This window comes from Neophocaena asiaeorientalis, unplaced genomic scaffold (assembly GCF_003031525.2).
Source record: "Neophocaena asiaeorientalis asiaeorientalis breed wild unplaced genomic scaffold, Neophocaena_asiaeorientalis_V1.1 scaffold670, whole genome shotgun sequence".
In the NCBI taxonomy this organism is placed as follows: Eukaryota; Metazoa; Chordata; class Mammalia; order Artiodactyla; family Phocoenidae; genus Neophocaena; species Neophocaena asiaeorientalis.
In genome coordinates, this window is record NW_020175080.1 from 281,032 (window position 1) to 304,497 (window position 23,466).

Sequence of the window (23,466 nt, forward strand, 5' to 3'; positions counted from 1 at the left end):
CTCATAGGGTAACAGTGAAAAGCGTAGTACACTAAAGCTCTTAGCATAATGCCTGGCGGATACTTAAGCGCTCAGTACATTATTTGAAAACATAAAAGAGCTGCTCTTTATTCTGTTCTCACTCTGTGCCAGGCGCCATGTCTAAATGGGTACAGGGCTAGTAGTGGCAGAGCCAAGCACCTCCATTCTACGTCCTGTACAGCAGTGATTCCAAATTCCACGCTGGTGAGAATGTGTGCAGACTGAGTTTCTGCTGCTGGTGTCCACGGTCTGTCCCCACACCACACCCTGCCAGGCTCCTCGCTGCAGCATGGGTGGGCTAGCTACCCTCCGTCAGTACCCGTGGCCTGTAGCCCACATGGGCATGGTCCCTCCTGGTCTCCCCTTCTCCAGGACCAAGGGGGCCAGGCCACAACCTCTCTGTGCTGCTGGAGGGTCAGGCACGTCTGTAGGTCAAGCTACTGCATCCAGTCGTTCCCAACTGCAAGCTCCAGGCCTGGCCACAACCCTTGACTCCTGGTCAGTCTGTCTACTTCCTGATCACCTTCAATGTATTAGAATGAGTAGTTTTGTACAACAAATATTAAGCCTTTTTTCCTTATTTTTACCCCTAATCTAACCTCCATGGACGAAATCGCAATTCTTGAATTTAACTTTTTCACTTCTGGACCCCCAGCTGATGACACCATCAGTCGAGAGGAGGGCATCCACCTCTCCTCCTCAAGCTGAGTTCTCAACTCCACCTAAACACCTGTGAACACTGCGTGGACAGAGGTGGCTCTAGTGAGCTTGTCCCCTGTGTTCCTCTTCCTCCAACCAGGTTCCAGAGCCTGGCTGCAGAAGACCACACCTTCTGTCATATCATCATTTTTCTGTCTTGCCATTTTGTTGCATGCTGGTGTCACGTTCCACTACGTCAGTATTTCTGGAACGTGGCAGGTGTGAAGCTGATTAGAATTGGTTACGCGGGGCATTTCAGCTACTGAGAAAATCATGAGATTTAGTCAAACTTTTGGTTCTCAAAGAGGGCTCAGCATATTCCCTGAGAATGTGAAGTAGAAAACTTTGCTAAATGGAGTTAAAACCCAACCAAAACAAAACAAAAAAGGGACTCTACTGTACTATCTATACAGTAGCCCCCCAGTTTAAGAATTACATTCTCTGGAAAAAAAAGTCAGTTTTGACCCATGCACATGAGCATTTAAGATAGGTCCACAAAGTTCAAGAAAGCTTCCAACAGTCTAAAGACTCCCTGCATCAGCATCGTCCCAAGGAGGTGAAAACCACAACCAGTTACGTGCCTTCCCCTAAGGCAGGGCTGACATTTTAGAACAGATAATTCTTCATTGCGGTAGGCTGTCCTTGCACTGCAGAATGTTTAGCAGCGTCCCTAGACTCACCCACCGATGCCAACAGCACTCCCCACCCCAGCTATGATAACCCAAAAAGTGCCAAGGCATTGCTCAGTGTCCCCTAGGGACAAAATCACTTCCAGTTGAAGACCACTGCCTTTCGGGGCCGTTGAGACTGGTCCCAGCCTGCCTCTACATCCCTGAGCAGCACATCCTTTTCTGGGCTCATTGCCACACGCCCTCCCCTGCACTGGCTCAGTATGTCCCCCTAGTCTGACTCTTCTCCACCCTCTCCAATCCCCCCAGCCTCCCACTGGGAACGCATGAGCAGCCATCAGCAAACAGCCTCCACACCTTCATGGAATATTCCTTGCTCTAACCCTGGACTTAAGGATGCTGTTCCCTAACAGACTTCTCATATGGCGTGACGGGTTCTTCTCTCTTACCCACATACTCCTCTTTGCCAACTCCAAACCACTTCCCCTGCAACTTCCCTCAAGAAACGCAGCCCCTTAGAATATGGGTTGGCAAGCCTGTGGGCCAAATGTGGCCCACCACCTGTTTTGGTACAGTCTGTCAGCTAAGAATGATTTTCACATTTTTTTTAATGGCTGGGGGAAAAAAATCTAAAGAATATTTCACGACATGTAAAACTCAAATCTCAGTGTCCATAAATAAAGTCTCAGTGGAAGGCAGCCACACTCATTCTCTAGCCTGTTTTCTATGGCTGCTTTTATGCTACAAAAAAAGCATAAAAGCAGCCATAGTTGCAACAAAGACTGTCTGGGCTGCAAAGCTTAACATATTTATTACCTGGCCCTCGACAGAGAATATTTCCAACCCTTGACTCTGAGGAATGTGGGAGTCGTCTGTACCATCTACTTCCAAGCTGCTGTCACCATCCACTACCCGCCAGGTCACTCTTCCATGTGTATTAAAATATACACATGACTGAAAGCTGGATGGCACAACTGCTAACATGAACGACTAAATGAAGTTCAAAATTACCTCTATGGGTTAGAATGTTGTGTGGAACTCAACAGGATGAAATTAAACTTTATATATTATAAAGTCCCGTGCCAAGTTCATTGCCAGAGAGATGGATATACAGAGAGGCAAGAAGACCCAGTGTGTGTTGACAGAGGTAAGAACCAGGATGAATAGGGAAACATTATAGGGAAATTCTATCCATATAGTGAAAGGCTAAGCGCCAACAGAGCTACCACATCATAGAGCAAATTTAGACCAGGTGACTTTACTAACAAGCCAAAAAGTCCAAAGATAGAATGGGGTGCCTCAGGGAGGAGAATGTCCGAGGCTGAGTACACGGAAAGGGCTTCTGGTCTGGGCTTGACAACCCTGAAGACTTTTTAGTCCTAACATTATATACTATTACAATTTAAACCAGAGACACTGGCTCTTTTGATGATTAGATGCTAAAAATAACTTTCTTGGTAAAACAATGAAAGCACCGACATTTTTCTTCCAATCAGATCTGTAAATTTAATCGCAAAGGTGAAACTCACCATCGCACACATAGTCACAAGAGGTACTTTTAGGTGGCAGATGACCAATAAACTCATACCTTATTTGGTAAATGCTCACTGTGGACTTCTATTTCTTCAGAAGAGCAATGTGAGTTTTGAGGCTTACTCGTCCTTATTTAAGCACATAGCCTAGCTGGCCTAAGTCTGTAAGAAGACTGGGGGATTTTCTCCTGTTCGACTCTCCTTGATTTTTATATTAACCCGAATAAAAATACACATACATGGTATGTAAACAAATTCCCTGTCTAAAAAGTCAGAAGTACAAATCTCACTCATCTCACTCAATGACTACGTTTAGGAACAGTAGGGTGGCAAGTGGTTCTATACGGTTCGGACATTGAGCGGCAAAGACTCAGGTTTAACCCAGGGCTTAGCTCCCTAGTCCTGAGATTCATCACAAGGCACCAAGCCCCTGACTCTTTTCTCATCTGTAATGTGAGGGTAATGATACTTGCCCTGCCTGGATCCTACAGAGGACCATCATGAGAATCCAATTCAAGTGACAGAGAAGAACCACCTGAGTGCAGAGTGCCATATACAGTTTAGGACAACGTGAATCTCTACCCTGTAACATAGCTCTACCTTCTTTTCAGAAGTATTGGCATTAGTTGGGACACAGAGTAATACAATTCAGCCTAAAATTCTTCATATGTGACATAGGCAGGCATGTTGCTACAAGTTAGCGGTAAGCAGGGCCGGAACGTTCGCACAGATGAAGAGTAATCTAGGTCAGGCATGCGTCTGTGTCTTTCAAGGTCTACGGGGAATAGAGCACAATGAACTTCTTGATTCTAAGGTAACGTTTTGAGGCACAGATGCTGAGCAGGTGACTAAGCTATGCATGCAGGGATTGCTTCCCAATTTGCTTATCGTCACACTTTCCCTCTATCCTACTCCCACTTCTGCCAAAATTGCGGTGTCATTTTGGGGCCACAGGGCAAAATCCCTCCAACAGGCTACATGGATGAAGCCACTTCATAATCATCAATCTGAAAACCTTTACCTTTCTTGGTAAGCAGGAAAGTGTATTTTTCTTAAACAAATGCTATGAAATTTACATTAAAGTAATAATTTCATTAAAATGAAAAATCAGTCCTATTTGAAAACACTGAGGCAGGAACATTCAGAGGACCATCTGTGGCCTCCCGTTCCAGATCCCACCAAGCCCAGAGGCTCAAAACTGTGCCCAGGAAGGTCCACTCCACTGCTGTTACCTTTGCCAACATATCACAAGGTGTGGTCACCTGAACTCACAACACACCGTTGAAAAGTGTAAAACCAAGAAATAGAACAGAAACAAACATGACCCAAGTCAGACAGAGCAAAAGAACACCAAATGCTGCTAACAAGGCCTTCTAACTCCTACCTTCAGCCTCTTTGGTGCTTTTAAACCGATTTTTCAGCCCACTGTGTACACTTTCCTTAACTCTCTCCATGTTAATTTCTCAAGCTATTAGCCAGAGGCAGCACTACAGAGAGCTTCCAGGGCCCTCTGAGCACCGCCTGAGTTTCTTGAAGATCTTGGATGACAAAGTACAATGTTCATAGTAGAGGTTCTCATTCCTCAGTCCGTTCAGAAGTTTTGGTCTTCTTTTCACTAAAATAGAGATTGCTATACACAGTCTCTTAGAGACAGAAAAACCTGTAGATGGAGGGCTAGGTGATGGAGAAGGGTGTCAACATGGACCATGCCTTGCACATCACTCGCAGACCGATGTCCTCCTTCTCCTTCTGTAATAGGGGGCACCCAAAGGCCTGGACCGGTTCATGTTCCAGTGATCCCATGAGTACCAGACTGCTCAAGTCACTTCTTGGTAGTGGTGGGGATGGGGTGGGTGTCCCCTTAGGGATAGAGCGGAAGGGACATATGTGGATGGTGACAGACCTCACTATCTTAAGGTCACACCACTTATATTCTTCTACACCAAGCAGCCTCCTGACCTACATTTGGCTCCCAGGTGGATCTCCATGATGGGGGGGAAACGCTTCAGTCAAGTGATGCGAGCAGGGTTTCCGCCAGCAGCAGGAAGAGGTGCACTGGCAACCAGTGTATCTGTCAGCCTCAGTGGAGTTGGCTGTCATGGACTGGTCCACAGAGTCCCACCATCCTAGTGAACTGAGAGCATCCATTTGGGAAGATATAACTGGACCCAGGCCCCAGAGCAGCATGGCCATCCTTTTGCTGCACCTCTGTTTTATGGAACCACTTCTGAGCTCCTATAGATTTTGTCAAATTTTATATTTTGGACATACATAATTTCTCATGGGACTGTCAATCTATTTCTTTTTATGTCCTTGTCTTCATTCTTACCTTCTCCCTGCCCAGATGGGAGGGTCACAGGAATGGAGATCATACCTTTTCTATGTATATGTCTTCACGGTTTCAAACAGTCCTGGCCTATAACAGACACTTAATAAAAAAGTATGCTGCATGACTGACTGAATGAATGATGGCATCAGTATTTACTGAAGTTATATGAAAGCACATATTTGTTCCATTTAACTCAACCTCAACCATGTATTATCATGAGTACCTCAGACTCTATCGATCTCGCATTCGTGTGGTGGCATACCATTTATTTCTAGGCCAAAGTTTTGTGTTTTGGATTCTTTTCTAGTTGATAAAGCACAGCATTTCTACACAGGTTATTAACTGAGATGCTAAATAATATGAAAACACAAGTGGGTGAAGATGAGTTCACGGCGTTAGTAAGACCAAGTCTACGCATGTCACCAGGGCCACCTCGCCTCTGGGAAGTTCCGGGGCAATTAGGGGTGATGGTTTAATGGTAGAGAAGAGGCAGGGAGCAGGAGAGGCGGGGATGGTCAAGGGCACCAGTGGGGTTGTGGCCTCTCTCCCTCTTTCCGGCATCCTTGCGCCCCTCTCCGCGGCTGGGTTAATACTTACTTTTCAGGAAGATCTCGCACTTGACTGGCCTTGAAGTCGGGAGCCGACGGGGAGCAGGGGCTGGACGGAGGCGACAGAGGACTCTTGATGCTCTGCACCGAGTGCCTGCGGCTCCGCCTGCGGTCCACGCCCTGGTGCTCGCCGCCCGTGCCGGAACACACACTGGCCCTCCTCCGGTCCCGGCACCCGCTGGGGGGTGGTTCAGCCGTCTCGTCGCCATCCTCAAGCCTGAGTGCCACCTGGAAAAGCAGAGAGCGCCCAGCGCGAGCTCAGACCTGACAGCCTTTCACAGTCCCGCCCCAATGAGCACTCTGCGCCGTCTCTTCCCATCCTGTGGCTGCGGCTTCTCCACAAGGTCATCACAACCACACGCATCCTAAAGCGCCACCTGCAAACCAAAAGATGCTCGCCACTGTGTGATTTTCCCAAACGGATACAAAAAGGTCAACTGATGTCACGAGAAGACCTGAGAAATATTTTGTAATTAGATGGGCTCTTCACTCTGCGGCCCAGCACTGCCCTTTCCGAGGTCATCTCTCGTGTGCGCCCCCCGCCCCGCCCCCACCGCCTTTGCTTTTCCCTGGTCCAGGAGGCGGAGTCTCTCCTGACGCCCAGCGGCAGCCAGAAGCCCCGGAGTTCCCGACAGTTTCGGAGCTCGCCTTCCCAGCGAGGCTGTTCAGAAGAGCACAGCAAGGAGAAAGGCGGGAGCCACAAACGAGGTGAGCCGAACGGCCTCACCTGCAGGTCTTTTGAGAGGCCTGACTTTAGATCCCCGCGCACCGCGGCTCTCACGGGACCCTCTGCAGCCTGGTCTCAGGAGCCTGCTGACTTGCGGTCGCAAAAATAGAGACCAGAAATACACTGGACCTCTAGAATTACGTTTTTAACAAAAATTTCCTCTTAAAAGCACTTACACTAGGAGCCCTGCTTCTAGTTGGGTGGTACCCTGTCCAAAGGCCCAGCTCGGCCCTCTCCTAATCTCCTCTATCCTGGACCCTACTCCATGGCTCTCTCAGCTCACATTAACGCCCACCATCTCTATGCATACACTTCTCTTTATTGGAGCTCTCTCTTCTCAACCATGGGTTACACCTATCTGTATCTCCAGCTTCTTTAATTATTTTTATACCTACCTTCTCAAAAACTACACGGTCAGACGAGCACAAGTTATCGTTGACTAGACCTCTGTGTGGCTGCCTGGGCCACTAGTGGACCAAGGGTGACCTGCAGCAAATTGCTTGCCTGAGAGCCTCTCTCTCGGCAAATGAGGCTAAGAGGATTGCATTTTCAGGTTTTTGGTAAGAAAACTTATCTAACATATATAAAGCAGCTAGGGTAGGGCTTTCCCTGTGGCTAGTACTCAATTAATATGACCATTCTTCCCCAACATAGGCCCTCAGATAAAGGGGCCTAGGATGCCCACAAATTCCTCCATCACACAGAACTGGCAGGTCAGGCCACCTCGCACACCAGGTGGGCCAGGCCAAAGCAAGTCCAGCAGTCTCTCTGATGTGGCACCCAAGGACCCACATGGTCCCCGGACCCCAAAGGTGCATATTTTCCAGGCTTGTGTGTGCTCTTGGTCACATTTCACAACGTGGTCCTGACAAGTGAGAAAATGGAGAAGTAATATAAAGACCCAGATGGCTAACCATGCTATTTGGCTTTGACATCACCTGTCTACATAAAACCTGGCTACTGCAAAATCAGTGGTCTCCTCTGTCCAAAGCATTGATGCCAACTGTGTTCACATAGCAAGGTGAGCTTGGCTTAGTCAGGGCTAGATTGGCCACTCTCATCCTGTTCACGAGAATGGACACCTGAGATGCACGGCCTGTTTCTCAGGAGTGCAGCCTCCCTTGATCTGCTCCATCTCCAGTTTCCTCCAGTTCTAGCTTTTGGGTGAGACTGATTTAGTGAAAACTCTTCTATCTACATGCCAGATACATTCTATAACAAACTCCCAGATAGATGAAGACAATTTAATAATATTTTGACTATTCTGTTCCCTTAGAATTTACAAGTCAGACATAATTTGGGGAGGTTTGAGGTAAGAATTGATAAGAGTTCAGAAAAAGCTCTATTGTTACAAAATCTCACTGGAAAGTCTGTTTCCTGGGGGAGGGGGGTGCGGCACAGGGGGGTCTGCGGTATAACTGCAAGAACTAAGAAAGAAGTTATGTATTTGGTTAACCACTTTTATCATCTCAACTTTAGCACTTTAAATGGCATTCTCTGGGGAAAGTTTGAGAATGATTATATACCTAACCAAGGAGAGTATTTTAAAATATTACTAGCCAATTATTTTTTCTTCATTTTGAGATGTACAAATTCTAGACCATTTGAACTTATTCTGACCTGAAGTATTGATTCTGCTTCTAATTAAGCACACATTTGGAATGATAAGATTAGGGGATAAAGTAGAGTTCAGATATTTCTAATTCCTTGCCTAACCTCAGAGATGCAAGGATCAAATAGCATTCCAGGGCTTCCCTGGTGGCGCAGTGGTTGGGGGTCCGCCTGCCGATGCGGGGGACGCGGGTTCGTGCCCCGGTCCGGGGGGATCCCGCGTGCCGTGGAGCGGCTGGGCCCGTGAGCCGTGGCCGCTGGGCCTGCGCGTCCGGAGCCTGTGCTCCGCAGGGGGAGGGGCCGCAGCGGTGAGAGGCCCGCGTACCGAAAAAAAAAAAAAAAAAATAGCATTCCACTCACAGTGCCTTTCAGAGAAGTACACGGAGTGTACACAAAGTGAAATCTACTTTAACTGCCTTTTGTCAAGGAAGATGGAGACAATCAGAAAGTTTACATGAAAAGTCTTGAAAGATTATCAAAATGACACCATAAGAGGGAATTCAGTGAGGGCTGTCTAAAGTTCAGATCCTCAACAAAACATCCATCCCCTTAAACAAAGAAAAGGGTGCATGGGGGCGGAGGGTAAATGGGGCTCAGAATCCCAGGAGATCCAATGGCAGTCTCGAGCTTGGCAGTCAGGAATGCTGTAACATGAAATTTGGGGCTGGTCTTCACTCCTGGTTTTGTCTTTACAAGAAGAATTTTAGAATCACCAGTGTCCACTGATGATAGGAAGAGAGACGCACTTTCACGTACAGGGCCTTGATGGCAGTTCCAAATTCTTCAGATACTAGGGAGCACTATGGATTAGAGTCAAGTCCACTAAGGGCTGGAAAACACCTGGAGAGAACAGCACTTATCAAGAGACTTATTCAGAATCTGTGGTGTCAGATCTAATTAACTACAAGTTCAGTGTCCTCCATGGGACCCAAGGTGAGATCAACCATGTCCTGAACAATCTCTAATCTCACCCAAATGATGGAGTGTTTTGTTTGCTGGACTCCTCGTCAGATACCTTCTGACTCTTTTAATCAAATGTAGAACACAGGCTTCCCTGGTGGCGCAGTGGTTGAGAGTCCGCCTGCTGATGCAGGGGACACGGGTTCGTGCTCCAGTCTGGGAAGATCCCACGTGCCGCGGAGCGGCTGGGCCCGGGAGCCAGGGCCGCTGAGCCTGCGCATCCAGAGCCTGTGCTCCACAACGGGAGAGGCCACAAAAGTGAGAGGCCTGCGTACCGCAAAAAAAAAAAAATGTAGAACACTCTATAAAACCAAGATGAGGAGCAAGCAGGTTCCTCAGCCAGCACTGATTGCTTGCACATCCCACCCCATCTTATCAAGAAAGCTGTGAGGAGTGGACTAAGGTGGCATCTGTGACAACTTCTACCAGTCTTTGAGGCCACTGAATGATCTAAACATTCTTTTTAAATTTTTGTGGAAATTTTCAAACATATACAAAGACTTTTGTGCTCATCACCTATGACAGTTCAACAACTATCGACCCTGGGCAATCTTGCCTCATTTACTACCTGCCACCAACCCCACAGCCAGATTTTTTTTTTTTTTTTTTTTTTTTTTGCGGGACGCGGGCCTCTCACTGTTGTGGCCTCTCCTCTTGCAGAGTACAGGCTCCGGATGCGCAGGTTCAGCGGCCATGGCTCACGGGCCTAGCCGCTCCGCGGCATGTGGGATCTTCCCGGACCGGGGCACGAACCCGTGTCCCCTGCATCGGCAGGCGGACTCTCAACCACTGCGCCACCAGGGAAGCCCAGCCAGATTTTTTTGAGATAAATCCCAGATCATATAATTTCACTCATTAATATTTCAGTATATATCCCTAGAAGATAAGGATTTTTAAAACCCATAACCACATACCACTGTCCCGCTTAAAATAATTTCTTAGTATCATCAAACATTGAACAATCTGACCGTTCTTAATGGAGGTCAAAATCTATTAACATTTCTTTGAGTTTACGTTGTTATACTACTATTAACCTCCATGACAGGCAGCCATCTTTACACAGCAGATGTTATCATTTTCCAAATTGCTATCCCACATTTTCTTTTTAATTCATACCTATACATCTTGATTCAGCTTTTAGGTGAAGTGGATGCCAGTGCTAGTACCATTTCAAGAAGAAACTATGCTGATGACAGGTTGTGGCAGATGATTATAGCACTAGGTTCCCAGGGAATCACGCCTCTCTGTTTCCTTATCCTTGTGTAGCCCTCTCCTACAATGAGTCAACAATTTTCCATGTGACTTGCTTTGGCCAGTGGAACATCAGAAGACATAGATGCCTCAAAAGTGTTTGCACTTTGAGACTTGTCCTTCTGAAATGCTGCTACATGTGAAGAAGTTCGGGCTAGTCCGCTGAAGACATATGGCCCAGCCAACAGCAGCACCAAATGCCAAACCAGGTGAATGAGACCATCTTAGACCATTCAGCCCCAGTCAAGCCATCAGATAACTGTAGCTCCCTGAGAATCTTTCAGGTGAACCAGGCCCAAATCTCTGACCCACAGAATCATGAGCAATAATTGCTGTTTTAAGACCACTCTTTTTGGCATATTTGTTATACAGCAAGAGCTAACTGATACACATTTTTAAAACCCCCTATGATAAAGGAAGAATTTTAAGAGATTGGCTCTATAAGTTATTTATTCCTGACAGTAACAGTCACCCCCTTACCCCCAAAGTCTTCATCCCTAAGATGCCTTTGCCATTACTAGGACCACATTTTCAGAATCAAAAGCTAGAACACAATCTGACAAAAGACTTTTTATTTTGATTCGTGAATTTACGTATTTCAAAAAGCATTCAAAGCTATAAAAATTCAAATGAATTTAATTAAACATGGATTAAATCACCTTTCTAAAATGGAATTAAATTACATGGAATTCAGCATTCCCCAGAAAGTCCAGGACATATGGTCACCAGACATCCTCCACTATTAAGAAGAATTCTAGAAACCCTACCAAGGTCTCTACAATGGCTTGAAAACATTCATAGTCTATTGTGAGGAAAATATTGGCACTGCTTATAGGCCTCCTTGCTGCCCTTGCATATAATGAACTTAGTTGTCCTGTGGCACTAAATATTTTTAAAACTGCATTAATTTTCAGAAAGGAATAAAAATCCTGACTCTACCTGGTACCCCAAGCATTCAGTAATCACCTTGAGTGATTACTCAAAGCATCTCCCCTTTAAGGTAGCTGATTTCTGATTAAATCATGCCCTTCCTTCAACCCAGCATCTGTTAATAAAATGTGTGATATTTAAAAGAGACCTTCATTCAAGTGCTTACTGAACTTCTACTCTGGGCAGGTGTGCTGCTGGGCACAGGGGTTAGAGAGGAATGAGACAGATGACAAAGGCAAACAGATAGACAAGTGCGACCTGAGGACTGTTCAGTCTGAGGTGTGGACACAGACAAGTGCTCCTTCCTGGGTTATAAACAAGGTGCAGGTGACAAGTAGCAGGAACTCCTTTTACCTTGTCAAAGAGGCCTTGCGGACGAGGGGATATCTGAGATGACTCCTACAGGAGGAGGAGGAGTTTGCCAACCTGAGAATGGGAAGGAAGAGCACTCCAGGCAAAGCAAGGAGAATGGATAAAGGGAAGCTCCCTGATGACCTGCCTTTCACGTTCAAGAAACAGAAGAAGTTGAGTGTGGCTGAAACTTCAGAGACATCTTAGGAATGACCCGAGACAGGCCATAGAAGCACGAAGGCCACAGACGGTGTTAGCTCTCGTACCAACTCAAAGAATTTGGGCTTCATCCCACGGGCTGTGAAAAAGATTTTAAGGTTTTTCATTCATTCATTCATTCTTCACTCCTGTTTATTTTCTTAAATAGAGGAATGGCGTAGTCAGATCTGACTTCCAGGAGGATCCCCTGTTTTCAGTTGCAGGGAGTTAGGAAGAGGGAATAAGCAGAGAAGCCTCCAGGGGATGCCACTTTGCAGGTGCCAACCTCTCCAGGCCCTGCCCGTCATCACACCTCCTTTCAACCCTTCACACCTGCCAAACCTACTCTCCTCCACCACTCTCCCCTCTGTCACTGTCCTTCTTTAGGCCACCACCTCAGATGGGCCTTCCTCCCCCTGTCTCAGTGTCCCACCTCTACCTCATCCCGTCTCTTTTCTTCATAGACACGCCAGCAATCTTGGATCCTCAGCTTACTCACGTACTTTGATCACTGTCTGCACCCCATGAGAACGTGCATCCCCTCAGGGCACTGGTCTTGTCTATCTAGTTTGCTGCTGTGTCCTGGGGCCTAGAATAGTGCCTGGCACATAGTACGTGCTCAGTAAAGTTCTGTTGAATGAATGGATTCACAGAGGAACAAAAGAGTGAGAAGATATTGCAATAATCCAGGCAAGCAATGATGAGGGCCTGAGCTAGGGGAATGGAGAAGAAATCACAGTCTTCAGCAATCGGACTGCCGAGCGTGGGGACAGAGGAGAGAGGAGGGAGTCCAGGACAGCTCCGGGTTTGTAACTTGGGAGACTCTGCGCTTTGTGTAGACGGAGAAATGAACAGATTGTGTGGGATTTTTGTTTTTGTCATGGGAGAAAAATAAAAGGTTTCGTTAGGGCTGGATACATGTCACGTGCAGCCTCCAGGTGGCTGTGACTGACATAGTCTGAGCTCCTCTGGCATGTTCCATGTCCCTTCCTGTGCCATCACATTTAGCTGCTGGGGGAACCAGCCACCTGCTTGTCTTAGACCACATCATGAAAGTTGCTTGGGGCAGGGACAGATCTTCTAGCTCTGTATTTTCAGCCCTAGCAGAGCATGTGACATACCCTCAATGAATGAATGAACGTAATACAAAAAGACAAGCAGGCAGAGGGTCAGGCAGCCAGGAGTCTTGGCAGGAAGCTCAGGGTCAAGGTATCAGCCACCAGCCTCAAAAGCTGCTGAATTCACTGGGTGAATCATAGTGCAGGCTGCATGTACTGAGAGAGGAGGAGGTCTGATAAGGAAACCCCAACACTGAAAGGGAAGAGACAGAGAAGAAAGATCCACGGGAGGAACATCGAGGAGGAACAATCAGAGAGGTACCCTAGAGACATCCATAGACATAGTCGCCGGGAGTGCGTTCTACAGGAGCAACTTACAAAAGTGGTTTCATGACCACCAGCATCATCTTTTTATGATGCTAGCATAACAGTGATGCCCAAGCTACTAGGGACGGCATACAGAAAAGGAAGAAAGGAAGAGGGCGGAGGCTGAGAGGGAGGCCAATCTTACTTATGACTACTTGCGTAAAAATCCTAAATAAATTAGTATCGAACAGAATTCCAACAGCACACTTTACAAAAGAACACATCATGACCAAGTGGGTTACAGTCCAGGAATGCGAGGATGGTTAAAGGATAAAAGGAAATAAAGTAAATAAACAACTTAAAAATCTCAAAAAAGAACAACAAAGTAAACTGAAAGAAAATTAAAGAGGGAAATTATAGAGATAAAAACGTTTTGAGTTACAAAACAGAAGAGCACTGAAAATCATACGTAAGTCAAAATTAACAACAACGACAAAACAAACAAACCACTAGTTACCCCAGAGGAAAAAAAGGGAGAAATTGCAAACACAAAAATTAACAAAGGAAAATAACTTCTGAACAAGAGGAAATTAAAAACATTCCTAAGAGACTATTTATATATCTCTTTAGTAATCAGTTTAAAAATCCAGATAAAGTGGATAATTTCCTAGGAAAATATGATTCAGAAAAACTGATCTACATAAAGATAGGAAGTTTAAATAGACCAATACCCATAGAAAAAACATACTTACCAAAGATCTCTTGCCTCCAACACACACACACACAAACACACACACTCCTCCTCTGCCCCATCATCATCATCATCACAGGTCCACCCAATTTCCCAAGGGAATTCTATCAAATAATCAAAGACCAGAGACAAGGGCAGAGAGAAAGAAGAAAAACGTCTAAATATTTTTACAAAGCGAGTATAGCATTGATATGTAAACATAAAGAGTATTGGGCACGCGCGCGCACACACACGCAGAAAAGAACGGTCATGGTAGCACTGTCATGGCAACAAAACTGTAACCAGCCGACATCCATCAAGAGAAGAACAGATAAATAAATTGGGATATATTCATCAGCAGTGAAAGTGAACTAATTAGAACTTCACATAACAACATGGGTAGGTCTCAAAAACAATAAGCAAAAAGAGAAACTGTAGGAGGACACCAAAGGTATGGTTCCATTCATAAAAAGACAAAATTAGTATATTGTTTAGGGATACAGACAGGGAGGAAGGAGTTAAAACAGCTGGGCTGTGATCCCTCCACTCCTTTTGTAGTAGTGACGCTTCTGCGGAAACAAAGAAGACAATGACCCCATCTAATCTTTTGTAAATATGCTAATAACTAGACTATCTAACAAACAGCCTGATGATATTTGCTAAAATGAGAGTTCTTGTTTCTGGAATGCCCTTAATTAGCAGGGTAGGATTGGCTAAGGATCGCCTACACTAAATAAACACAGAATTTATGGATTTATACGCCATGACTCTCTGGACTATGTAGTAGAGAGCCTTCATAGTTATGAAGCAACTTACTCACTGGGCGAGGTGACGCGTGAACCACACTTGGAGACCTCATCTATTGTTCTGGGTCAGAAAGCACATGTCTGATATATGAATAAAAGACCTGGAAGTCACAGGTCTCTGCACCTCTGTATTCTGGAAATGATTAGCCTAGATAGATTAGTATAGCTCTGCTATAGGTAGCAAGATCTCAGATCTGTCAACTCTTATTTGATAATCTGATCCTTTGTGTTAGCTCACAGAATAAGTTATTTTCAGACAAAATTATTTTTAAAAAAAAAGAGGACAGTGCTGGAAATTAGTTGGATGACACCAGGAAGGGCCATCAAGGACACTTCCGAGTTACTGGTAATATTCTACTTCTTAAATACATGAGTGTATTAGAGCTCTCCAAAGAAACAGAACAAATAGGATATATATGGAGATTCAGTGTAAGGAGTTGGCTGACATGATTATGGCAGCTGAGAAGTACCAAGATCTGTGGTCCAAATGCCTGGGAACCAAGGGAGCCAATGGTGTTAGTTCTAGCCAGAGGTCAAAGGTAAGAGGCAAACTATGTCCCAGCTCATTACCATCAGCAGAGAGTGAATTCTCTCCTGCTCAGCCTTTTGTTCTATTCAGGCCTCCAGTAGATTGAATGAGGCCCACCCACATGGAGGAGGGCAATCTTCACTACTCAGTCTACCAATGTGAATGTTAATTTCATCCAGAAATACCTACACAGACACAGAATAATGTCTGATCAAATATCTGGGCACCCCGTGGCCCAGTCAAGCTGACACATAAAGTTAACCATCACAACGGGTGTTTGTTTTCTTGTTCTTTGAGTGAAACATATAATCTACATTTGTGAATGATATGTACTTAATGTTAAAATATTAAGCAAATGGGGCTTCCCTGGTGGCGCAGTGGTTGGGGGTCCACCTGCCGGTGCAGGGGACACGGGTTCGTGCCCTGGTCCGGGAGGATCCCACATGCCGCGGAGCGGCTGTGCCCGTGGGCCATGGCCGCTGGGCCTGAGCGTCCGGAGACATTTGACAAAAGGAAGACGGTGAACACAGGACATCTTTTAAAACGTTTGGCATGAATGGAAAGAGGAAGATGGGGAGGTAGCTTGAGAGTCAGGTAGACTGGAGAGAAAGTATGCCCTGAAACCAGAAGTAGTCTTCTGGGGGAGGTATCCAGGCTACTTTTCAAAATGCTCTCCCAGTTGGTTCACTAGTAGGCAATTCACCTGCATTATGCTATCTTCTGATATACACTGACCACACAGAATCCAAAGCTATGATAATACAAGCCCCTGGTTGAGCAGAGTCTCAGAGATTGGAGCTCTGACCAGGGGGAAGGGGGTAAAGAAAGGGAGGTATATGTACTGGGAAACGTCCTTCTACCTTGATGTGAGCCAACGTCCTTCTACCTTGATGTGAGCCAACTGTCTTTAGTCCCTTCCTTCTCCATCTTTAGTATTCTTACTTAATTCCTACTTTATCCTGTCTCTTAGGAGCCATGAGAACATACTCCTCCACCACCCACTGATAATAAAACATGAAAGTGTGGGCAGATTACTGGGTAAGTGAGGCTTCATTAGAGGAGAAGATGCCCAGAGCAGGGGCAAAAGAGCTGGCCAGCTGTGGGAAGCTTTAGGCTCTGACAGCAGATCTCTCTGGCTCAGTTTCCAGTGATTTTTCCTAAGATCATACAAAGATAATTCTGTTCTGTTCCTCAGCTTGTCACTTATTATGACAGTAACTTTAAGGAAGTAATGAGTTACATGTCAGTTTCTCCACTTCTACCCAGTGAAGATCACAATGGAGCCATTCAGCTGGGAAATATCCCTCCTAGGACTCTAGCTGTGCACACAAATTTATGAATAAAGCTGTTCATTATAACAGCATTTATCATTTTCAAAAACTTGGAAGCAATCTAAATCTGAGAAAACAGGGACTGGTTATATGTATTAAGGTACTTGCATACAGACAGGCTATTATGTTCCTAATAAAATGAAATTCTTGAAGACGATTCAATGACAAAAGTAAATGGTTCCAAAATATTTACTAATAAAGATTCAGTACACAACACTGTATACACACTATTATCTCCGGAGTTAATAGTCTATGCATTTACAAAAAAAGACTAGAAAAACAGACCAAAATGTTAACCATGGTTAGTAATAAAATCATGGGCGGTTTCTTTCTCTTACACTTTTTGGTATTTCCCAAGTAGTCTTCAATGCGTACATACCTTTAGCAAATAAAAAAAACCCACCATGACAAGGTGAGAGAGAAAGCAGAAGAAAGTGAAAAGTTTAGTATCTCTAATAGCACTTTTTCCCCGCATTTTCATTTTGCACTGGACCCTACAAATTATGTAGAACCCTGCCGGAAGTTCCACCCCTATCCGAGGATAAGAAACACGATCTGTGTGCCTCCGTCCCCACCACCCCTCATTCGGAATGAATGTTCTCTAAAATAAAATAGCAATTAATCAATCTGGGCCCACCCTTAGAGTTTCTGACTCAGCGGGTCTGGGGCGGGGCCTGAGAACCTGCATTTTGGCAGTTCCAAGGTGTTGCGGTTGCTGCCACATCACACTCAGAGCCACTGGTCTAGAGTATGTTTCCCTCAGCCTCTGACGTTCGTCCAGGCTGCATGAGGCCCTACAAAAGGCATACACAGATCCTGTTACCTCATAGATGTTCAACTGCTCCACCAAGTCCAGGTCAGTTCCTTTCTTGGTCAAGTGCCGCTGGGACACAGCTGCAATGCCCAGCTCCTCCAGGCAGTCCACCACATCGTAGAAGGTGTCTTGGTCTGGCAATCCTGACAAGGTCTGGATGGAGAAGGAACAGGACACAGACATGTCTTAGGGGACGGTCACAAGCCTCTCAGGGCATGTTTTGCATGGCAGCCAGTGGCCACGAGTATAGCAATGTGGGGCAAAGCAAACAGATGCTAAGTTCATTTGAGAAAAAGCTTCTCCAGTGTGGTAAGCAGAATGAACCCCAAGATTCCGCCCCCTGGGATACAGGTGCTATACAATTCCCTCCCCTTGAGGGTAGGGAGGACACTCCCATGATCAGGTGACATTATATGGCAAAGGTGAAAGCATTCTACAGATGTCATTAAGGTCCCAAATCAGTTGATTCTGGGTTAATCAAAGGGGAGAGTAGCCGGGTGGTCCTGACCTAATCACGTGAGCCATTTAAAAGTGGGTTTAGGCCTTTTCTGAGCACAGAGACTAGAAGAGAGATTATCCTGTTGTCCCAGAAGCAGCAGCAAGCCGCCATGAGTTCCACAGCTGCAAGGAAATGAGCTCTGCTAACACCACAGAAGCTTGGAAGGGGACCCCAAGCTTCAGACGAGACACCAGCCCTGGTTGACACCTTGACTGCCGCCTTGTGAGACTCTTGTGAGCAGAGGACCCAGCGAGGTGGTGCCTGGACCCTGCCCCACAGAAACTGTGAGGTGATAAGCCTGGGATATTTCAAGCTGCTAAATTTGTGGTAACGTGTTCCATGGCAATTGAAAACTAACATACTCAGTGATCAGAAAAACTCCCGTTAAGATTGATCTACCAACAGCTGGAGTGATGACAACTGAATGACTCCCTTATCTTTCAGTTCGGCAGGCCTTCCCCTTGGTCTAAGACATTTAGGAAAACATGAGAAATTTCAAAGTGGCAACCAAGAGACAAAAAGATAACCCAAGAAAGAAAAAGCTGACTTTTCTGTGAGTTCTGCTTCTCTTAAAAGAAGGATGATAGCTCAGATCAGGCCTCTGCTTAGAACCGGAAGGACCCTTGAGGTGATTTACTCAAAGTCCCTTATCTTATAAACGAGGGAGATGAAATCAGGGGAGGGAAGGATTCGCCTGAGGTAACAGGAAGTTACTAAATAATAACTAATAAAACCCTGCCCTCAGACCTGCTATTCCGGTCTCCTTTCCTCACACACCTGTGCCTTCTACACAAACTACTCTGGCCTGAAATTTCAAGGTCTCGACTCCCTATTTATTTCACTATTATTGCATTTCAAAAATGCTCTAAACATGGTGACTTGCCTTGCAAGAAAAAAAGACCAGTAGTTTCTTAAGGATCGTCTCACAGCACCAACTTCTTTTAACACTTCTATTTTGGGGCTACTAATATTGGAAAGAATGTCTCTGCTCATAACCCAAATAATGGCTGTTTTCCTTCTATGCTGAACAAACAGGATACAACTCACTGCTGTTGAGACCAGACACTGAAGAAAAATAACTGGGATGCGACAGCTTAATCCATCAGGGGCCCCAGCAAGGACACAGAACAGGAGGCCGTGAACCAGTCAGCAGCTGTAATAAATAAACAGGTGCTCACACCTCAGTGGCCAAGTGTGGAAGCACACACAGGGGTCTGCAGATGCGGGGCAAGGCAGTCACTGCTGCATTAGCAGATAGCAGTCCACTGAGTTAACTGAAAAAGTACACACCTGTCCAAAGAACCCTCTCATCAGAACAAGTCTATCTTTTGGTTTTAGTGAAAACTCCAGAACTTGTTAAAAGATGGGGAGAGGGAAATGGTGATAGAAATGCCAGGGCAGGGCTAATGATTGGAGGTGCCCTGACTGACTGCTGACCTGCCAATCACAGGTGAGTAGACATTCAGGGCTAGATTCAAAACTTTCTACACCGCAGTGGGGGGTGGGGGGTGGGGGGTAGAATGGGCACAGAGAGGGGCCTCTGGCAGTCTCCTCACCTCCCCGTTCCCCTCCTTTCTTCTTCCCTATTTCCCCTGCTGAGAGTCAACTGAGGTTCCTTCTCTCAGAAGTTTCCAGGAGGTTAAATTCCTGGACCTAGTCCCCATTGCCTTAGCAAGCCCAACCATGATGGGTTGGTAGGGAGATTTCTATTAAATAATTAGGTCTGTAGAACCAAACAGGTCAGAGAGCCCTCGCTTAATAAGAGGCCCAGATCTGAGGGTACTGACTGAGAGGACATCTGTTATTTCCACGGTGAAAATGTGGGCTTGAGCCACACCCACGTCCCACCACCTCTCATGGGTGGCTGCAGGGGAGCTGGCCTTCCACCACGATCAAAGACAGCTTCTCCAGTCCATGGCCATACCACCCTGAATGCACTTGATCTTGTCAAAGACAGCTTCGTTCTCCGCCTGCACGGGGAGGGGACTGTGCAGCCCAGAAACACCCTCACGTCTTTTCAGCTGATTCTCTGACACGTTCAGCAAACGCTGCCACACTCCCACCCCTCCTGGGCCCTGTCCTCCCATTTCTACCCTGACGACCACTGCTAAGGTGCCTATTTCTGGCAAAGGAGGCAGCCACTCCAGAAAAGTCTATGAGCAAATGTCTCTTGACGCCTTCACTCTCAGACGACACTCAGGACCCCCTTCCTGGTTTCTCTCAGACCTTGTCTTGCCAGGGTTTGTGACAAGTAAATCTTTACAGCCTCTCTCAGAGGGAGAAATCTCTGTCCTAAAGGACATTTTATTTTCCAGTCCCTGGGTTTTCACTGATCCCATCAAATCTTTCTTGTGGGGTAAAACCAGTACGGTGAAAGCCTGTACACAAGCGTTCATAGCAGGAGCATCTGTGAAAGCCAAAAGCTGTGAGCACCCAAATCTCCTTCAGTAGATGAAGAGATAACAAATGGCGGCATATTTATATTATACAATGGCACACCATACAGCAGCAGAAAGGAGCAAACTATTAATACGCGTGGTAACATAGATGAATCTCTAAGGCACTGCGCTGAGTGAGAGAAGCCAGCCTCGAAGGGTCACATCCTGTATGATTCCCATTTTTTAAATAATAGAACTAGAGTGATAGAGAATAAATCAGTGGTTGCCAGGGGCATGAACAGGTGATCAGGATGTCATTATAAAAGGATAACATGAGCGAGATTTGAGGGGAGATGGAGCCGTTCTATATGCTAATTGTGAAGGTTATCCATAACTATATATGTGTTAAAACTTACACAGCTAAATACCAAGAGGAAAAAGTCAATTTTACTATATGGTAATTAAAAAAAACAATATAATCGAATCTAAAAACAAATGCTCAGTGTGAATCCCATCAGGTAACTCACCCGCTGGCTCCGCTAGAGCAGCTTCCCTCCCCAGGGCTCCCTGGGGTCACCTTCCCTGACCGCTCCAAGCCAGCCCCATGGTAATGGCTCTTATAACTCATCCCCCGCCCCCCACCTGCTTCATCTGATTCTACAAGGTGGTCAATATCTGAGCCCCCAAAGCGGGGAATCCCACCTAGGAGATTGCAGCTGGATCAGGACAGGGCACCACGCAATTTCAGCTTGCAGGGTGAGAAACGGTGCGTTTCTGACGCTCCCTCAGATCTTCTGAAGACATGGTTTGGGGGTGTGGGGAGAGTTCAGGGGGGTGTTATTCTGGATCCTGGAACCCCTCATTAATCTCCCTGTTTAACAAGGGGAGCAGACTTCAGTTTCAGAACCATGAGCAGGCTAGAATTTCATACCCTTGTTTTGTCATAAAAATGTTAATGTTTTGAATTCCATGTTATTAGGCCAGCTTCCATCTTGCTGAAAGAAAAGTTAGAAAAGCAGTATAATTTCCCACATTTCAGAGTCTGAATTGTTTCCAGACCCATATTAGCATTTCAATGTGTTATGATGTTTGGGATCTCAGAAGATGTTACTCACTGGAACGATAAACATGACTAAAATTCAACAACAGAAAACAAACCCAGTGTGGGTGCCAGCGGCCTGCTGACCTTTTTGAGGAAAGGATGACTCTTAGAATCATGTCCTCAGGACCTTCCTGGCCCAGAACAAAAGATGAGACGGAACTGGCAGAAGAGAAAGAGTAAGTGAGGAATTCCTGGACGTTAGATGCCTTATGGTGTCAAGGAGAGTGTGACACGTGCTGGGTCCTTGCCAGTAATTGGCAGCAGGATGCCCACGCCATGCGGCTGCTGCTGGGATCCTTACACAGCCAAGCATGGCCTCTACCACTAACGTGGAGAGCATTACGATGAAAACACTGTGCAAGAGTGAAAATGCCATTTCTGCTGAATTTAATGTTTTCCGAAACAATGGCAGTGACTGAAAACGACAGGAAATAGGTGACCTTCATCTTCAAAAAAATTGCTTTCAAATTGCATGGTGAAATCAACTCACAAAGAGCTTTGAAAATAAAAACCGAATTCTTAGGATTATCTTCCAGAAAAGTGATGCCCATTCCCCACCAGGACTGTAGGAAATTTCCTGTGACCTCATCAACAGACGGCATTTCATTAAAAAGCAATCCCTGCCCACGTGACCCGGAGAAAATGGCTTGTTGTTTTACTATATATTTCTTTTAATCTTAGTAGGGTTAATGTCATTCATTTTTCAACTGAGTTCTTAATATATTTTTAGGATAGTATGATTTCCTGCCCAGTTTTTTGCAAACAATTTCCCAGTTTGTCACTTGCCTTTAGTTTTTGTTTTGGATTTCATTTTACAAATAAGATGTTTTATAGTTCATAGTTTTATACAGTGAAATATTTAAGTCCTTTGCTTTGGAATCCTTTTGACTATTTTATCATTTGGCAACTAGAGACCAGTTAATCTTCACCTCTAGTTTTTCCTCAGTTTTCTATAGTTTGATATGTTACACTCTTTAATCTACGTGAAATTTATTTTGGTATACAGTCAAAGTATGTTTCTGTTTATTTCCATTTATCAAAACCTCTCCCAGTCATGAATAAAGCTGACCATCCCTATGGATTTCAATCACAGGGTGAGTCGTCCTGTGCATTGAGGTCTGTTTCACAGCCCCTCTGCTTCAGCCATCTGCTGAGGAAAGAGTCAAGACCACATTGTTTTAATCCTTAGAGTTTACACAACATTTTAATATCTAGTAGAATTACTCTTCATAATTATGTTCCTTTCTACTAATTTGTCCCCAGTCATGAGGAGAAATGTTTCTCCAGTTACATTTCAGGAAGAGATTCTGGGTCCTTTCTGAAGAACTAATGATCACTGCAGTTGGTCCTCAGGCTTGCACCCGGCAGCCTGGGGCACAAAAAGGGAGGATCTTGGGGTGGCTGATGTAGCGTCTGGGGTCCAGGGAAGAGAAACAACCCCACCCTCCCTCAATTATTAATGAGGAAGGGGCCCAAGCACCGGGATGAAGGAGCTCCAGTCCTGAGAGTGGGCTGTCCCAGGTCAGCATGGGACCCACGGTCAGAGCACCTCTCAGGACGGACACAAGCTGGTGACCAGGGAGGACGTAATGGGAGGAAAGGGAGCACAAGGGTGAGGTCACCATCACAGGAGGAGGACGGGGCCCGCCCTCAGGAATCCATACCTTGCCCCCAGCAGTCAGAAGTCAGTAGGCCACGGAACAGAGTGCTTGCTTTTCTGTCTGATTGTGAATGATTTCCTTAGAGTAAAACTTGCTAATCTATATTCTTAAGGAAAAATGTTTTCAAGGGGACATCTTGATAGGATGAGTAGCCATAAAATTCTCGCTACCCTCTTTCCGGTTTCACTGGAAAGAACCACAGCACAGAAAGCATGCAGACTCTCAGGCCTTCACAGGTACGAGCACCAGCACACATTGCACACATGCCACACGTGGGTGTAAAGGGTTTTCTCTTGCAAAGAGGCATGCAGAAGGGTGTTCCCGCCATGGGGGTGCACACGATGTGCTGCTTCTTCAGAGGGCAAATTTTAGATTTTCATTTTAGAACTAGAAATTTTAGAACTAG

General features: G+C 45.6%; 1 protein-coding gene across 1 annotated transcript in view; it reads right to left on the reverse strand.

Annotated features, from left to right (window-relative positions):
- FHOD3 (formin homology 2 domain containing 3) overlaps positions 1-23,466 on the reverse strand; it is a 429,142-nt gene that overhangs the window by 161,890 nt on the left and 243,786 nt on the right. The window contains 2 exon segments of the mRNA XM_024764148.1: positions 5,808-6,046; positions 17,430-17,573. Coding sequence (XP_024619916.1) covers positions 5,808-6,046; positions 17,430-17,573 — 383 coding nt within the window.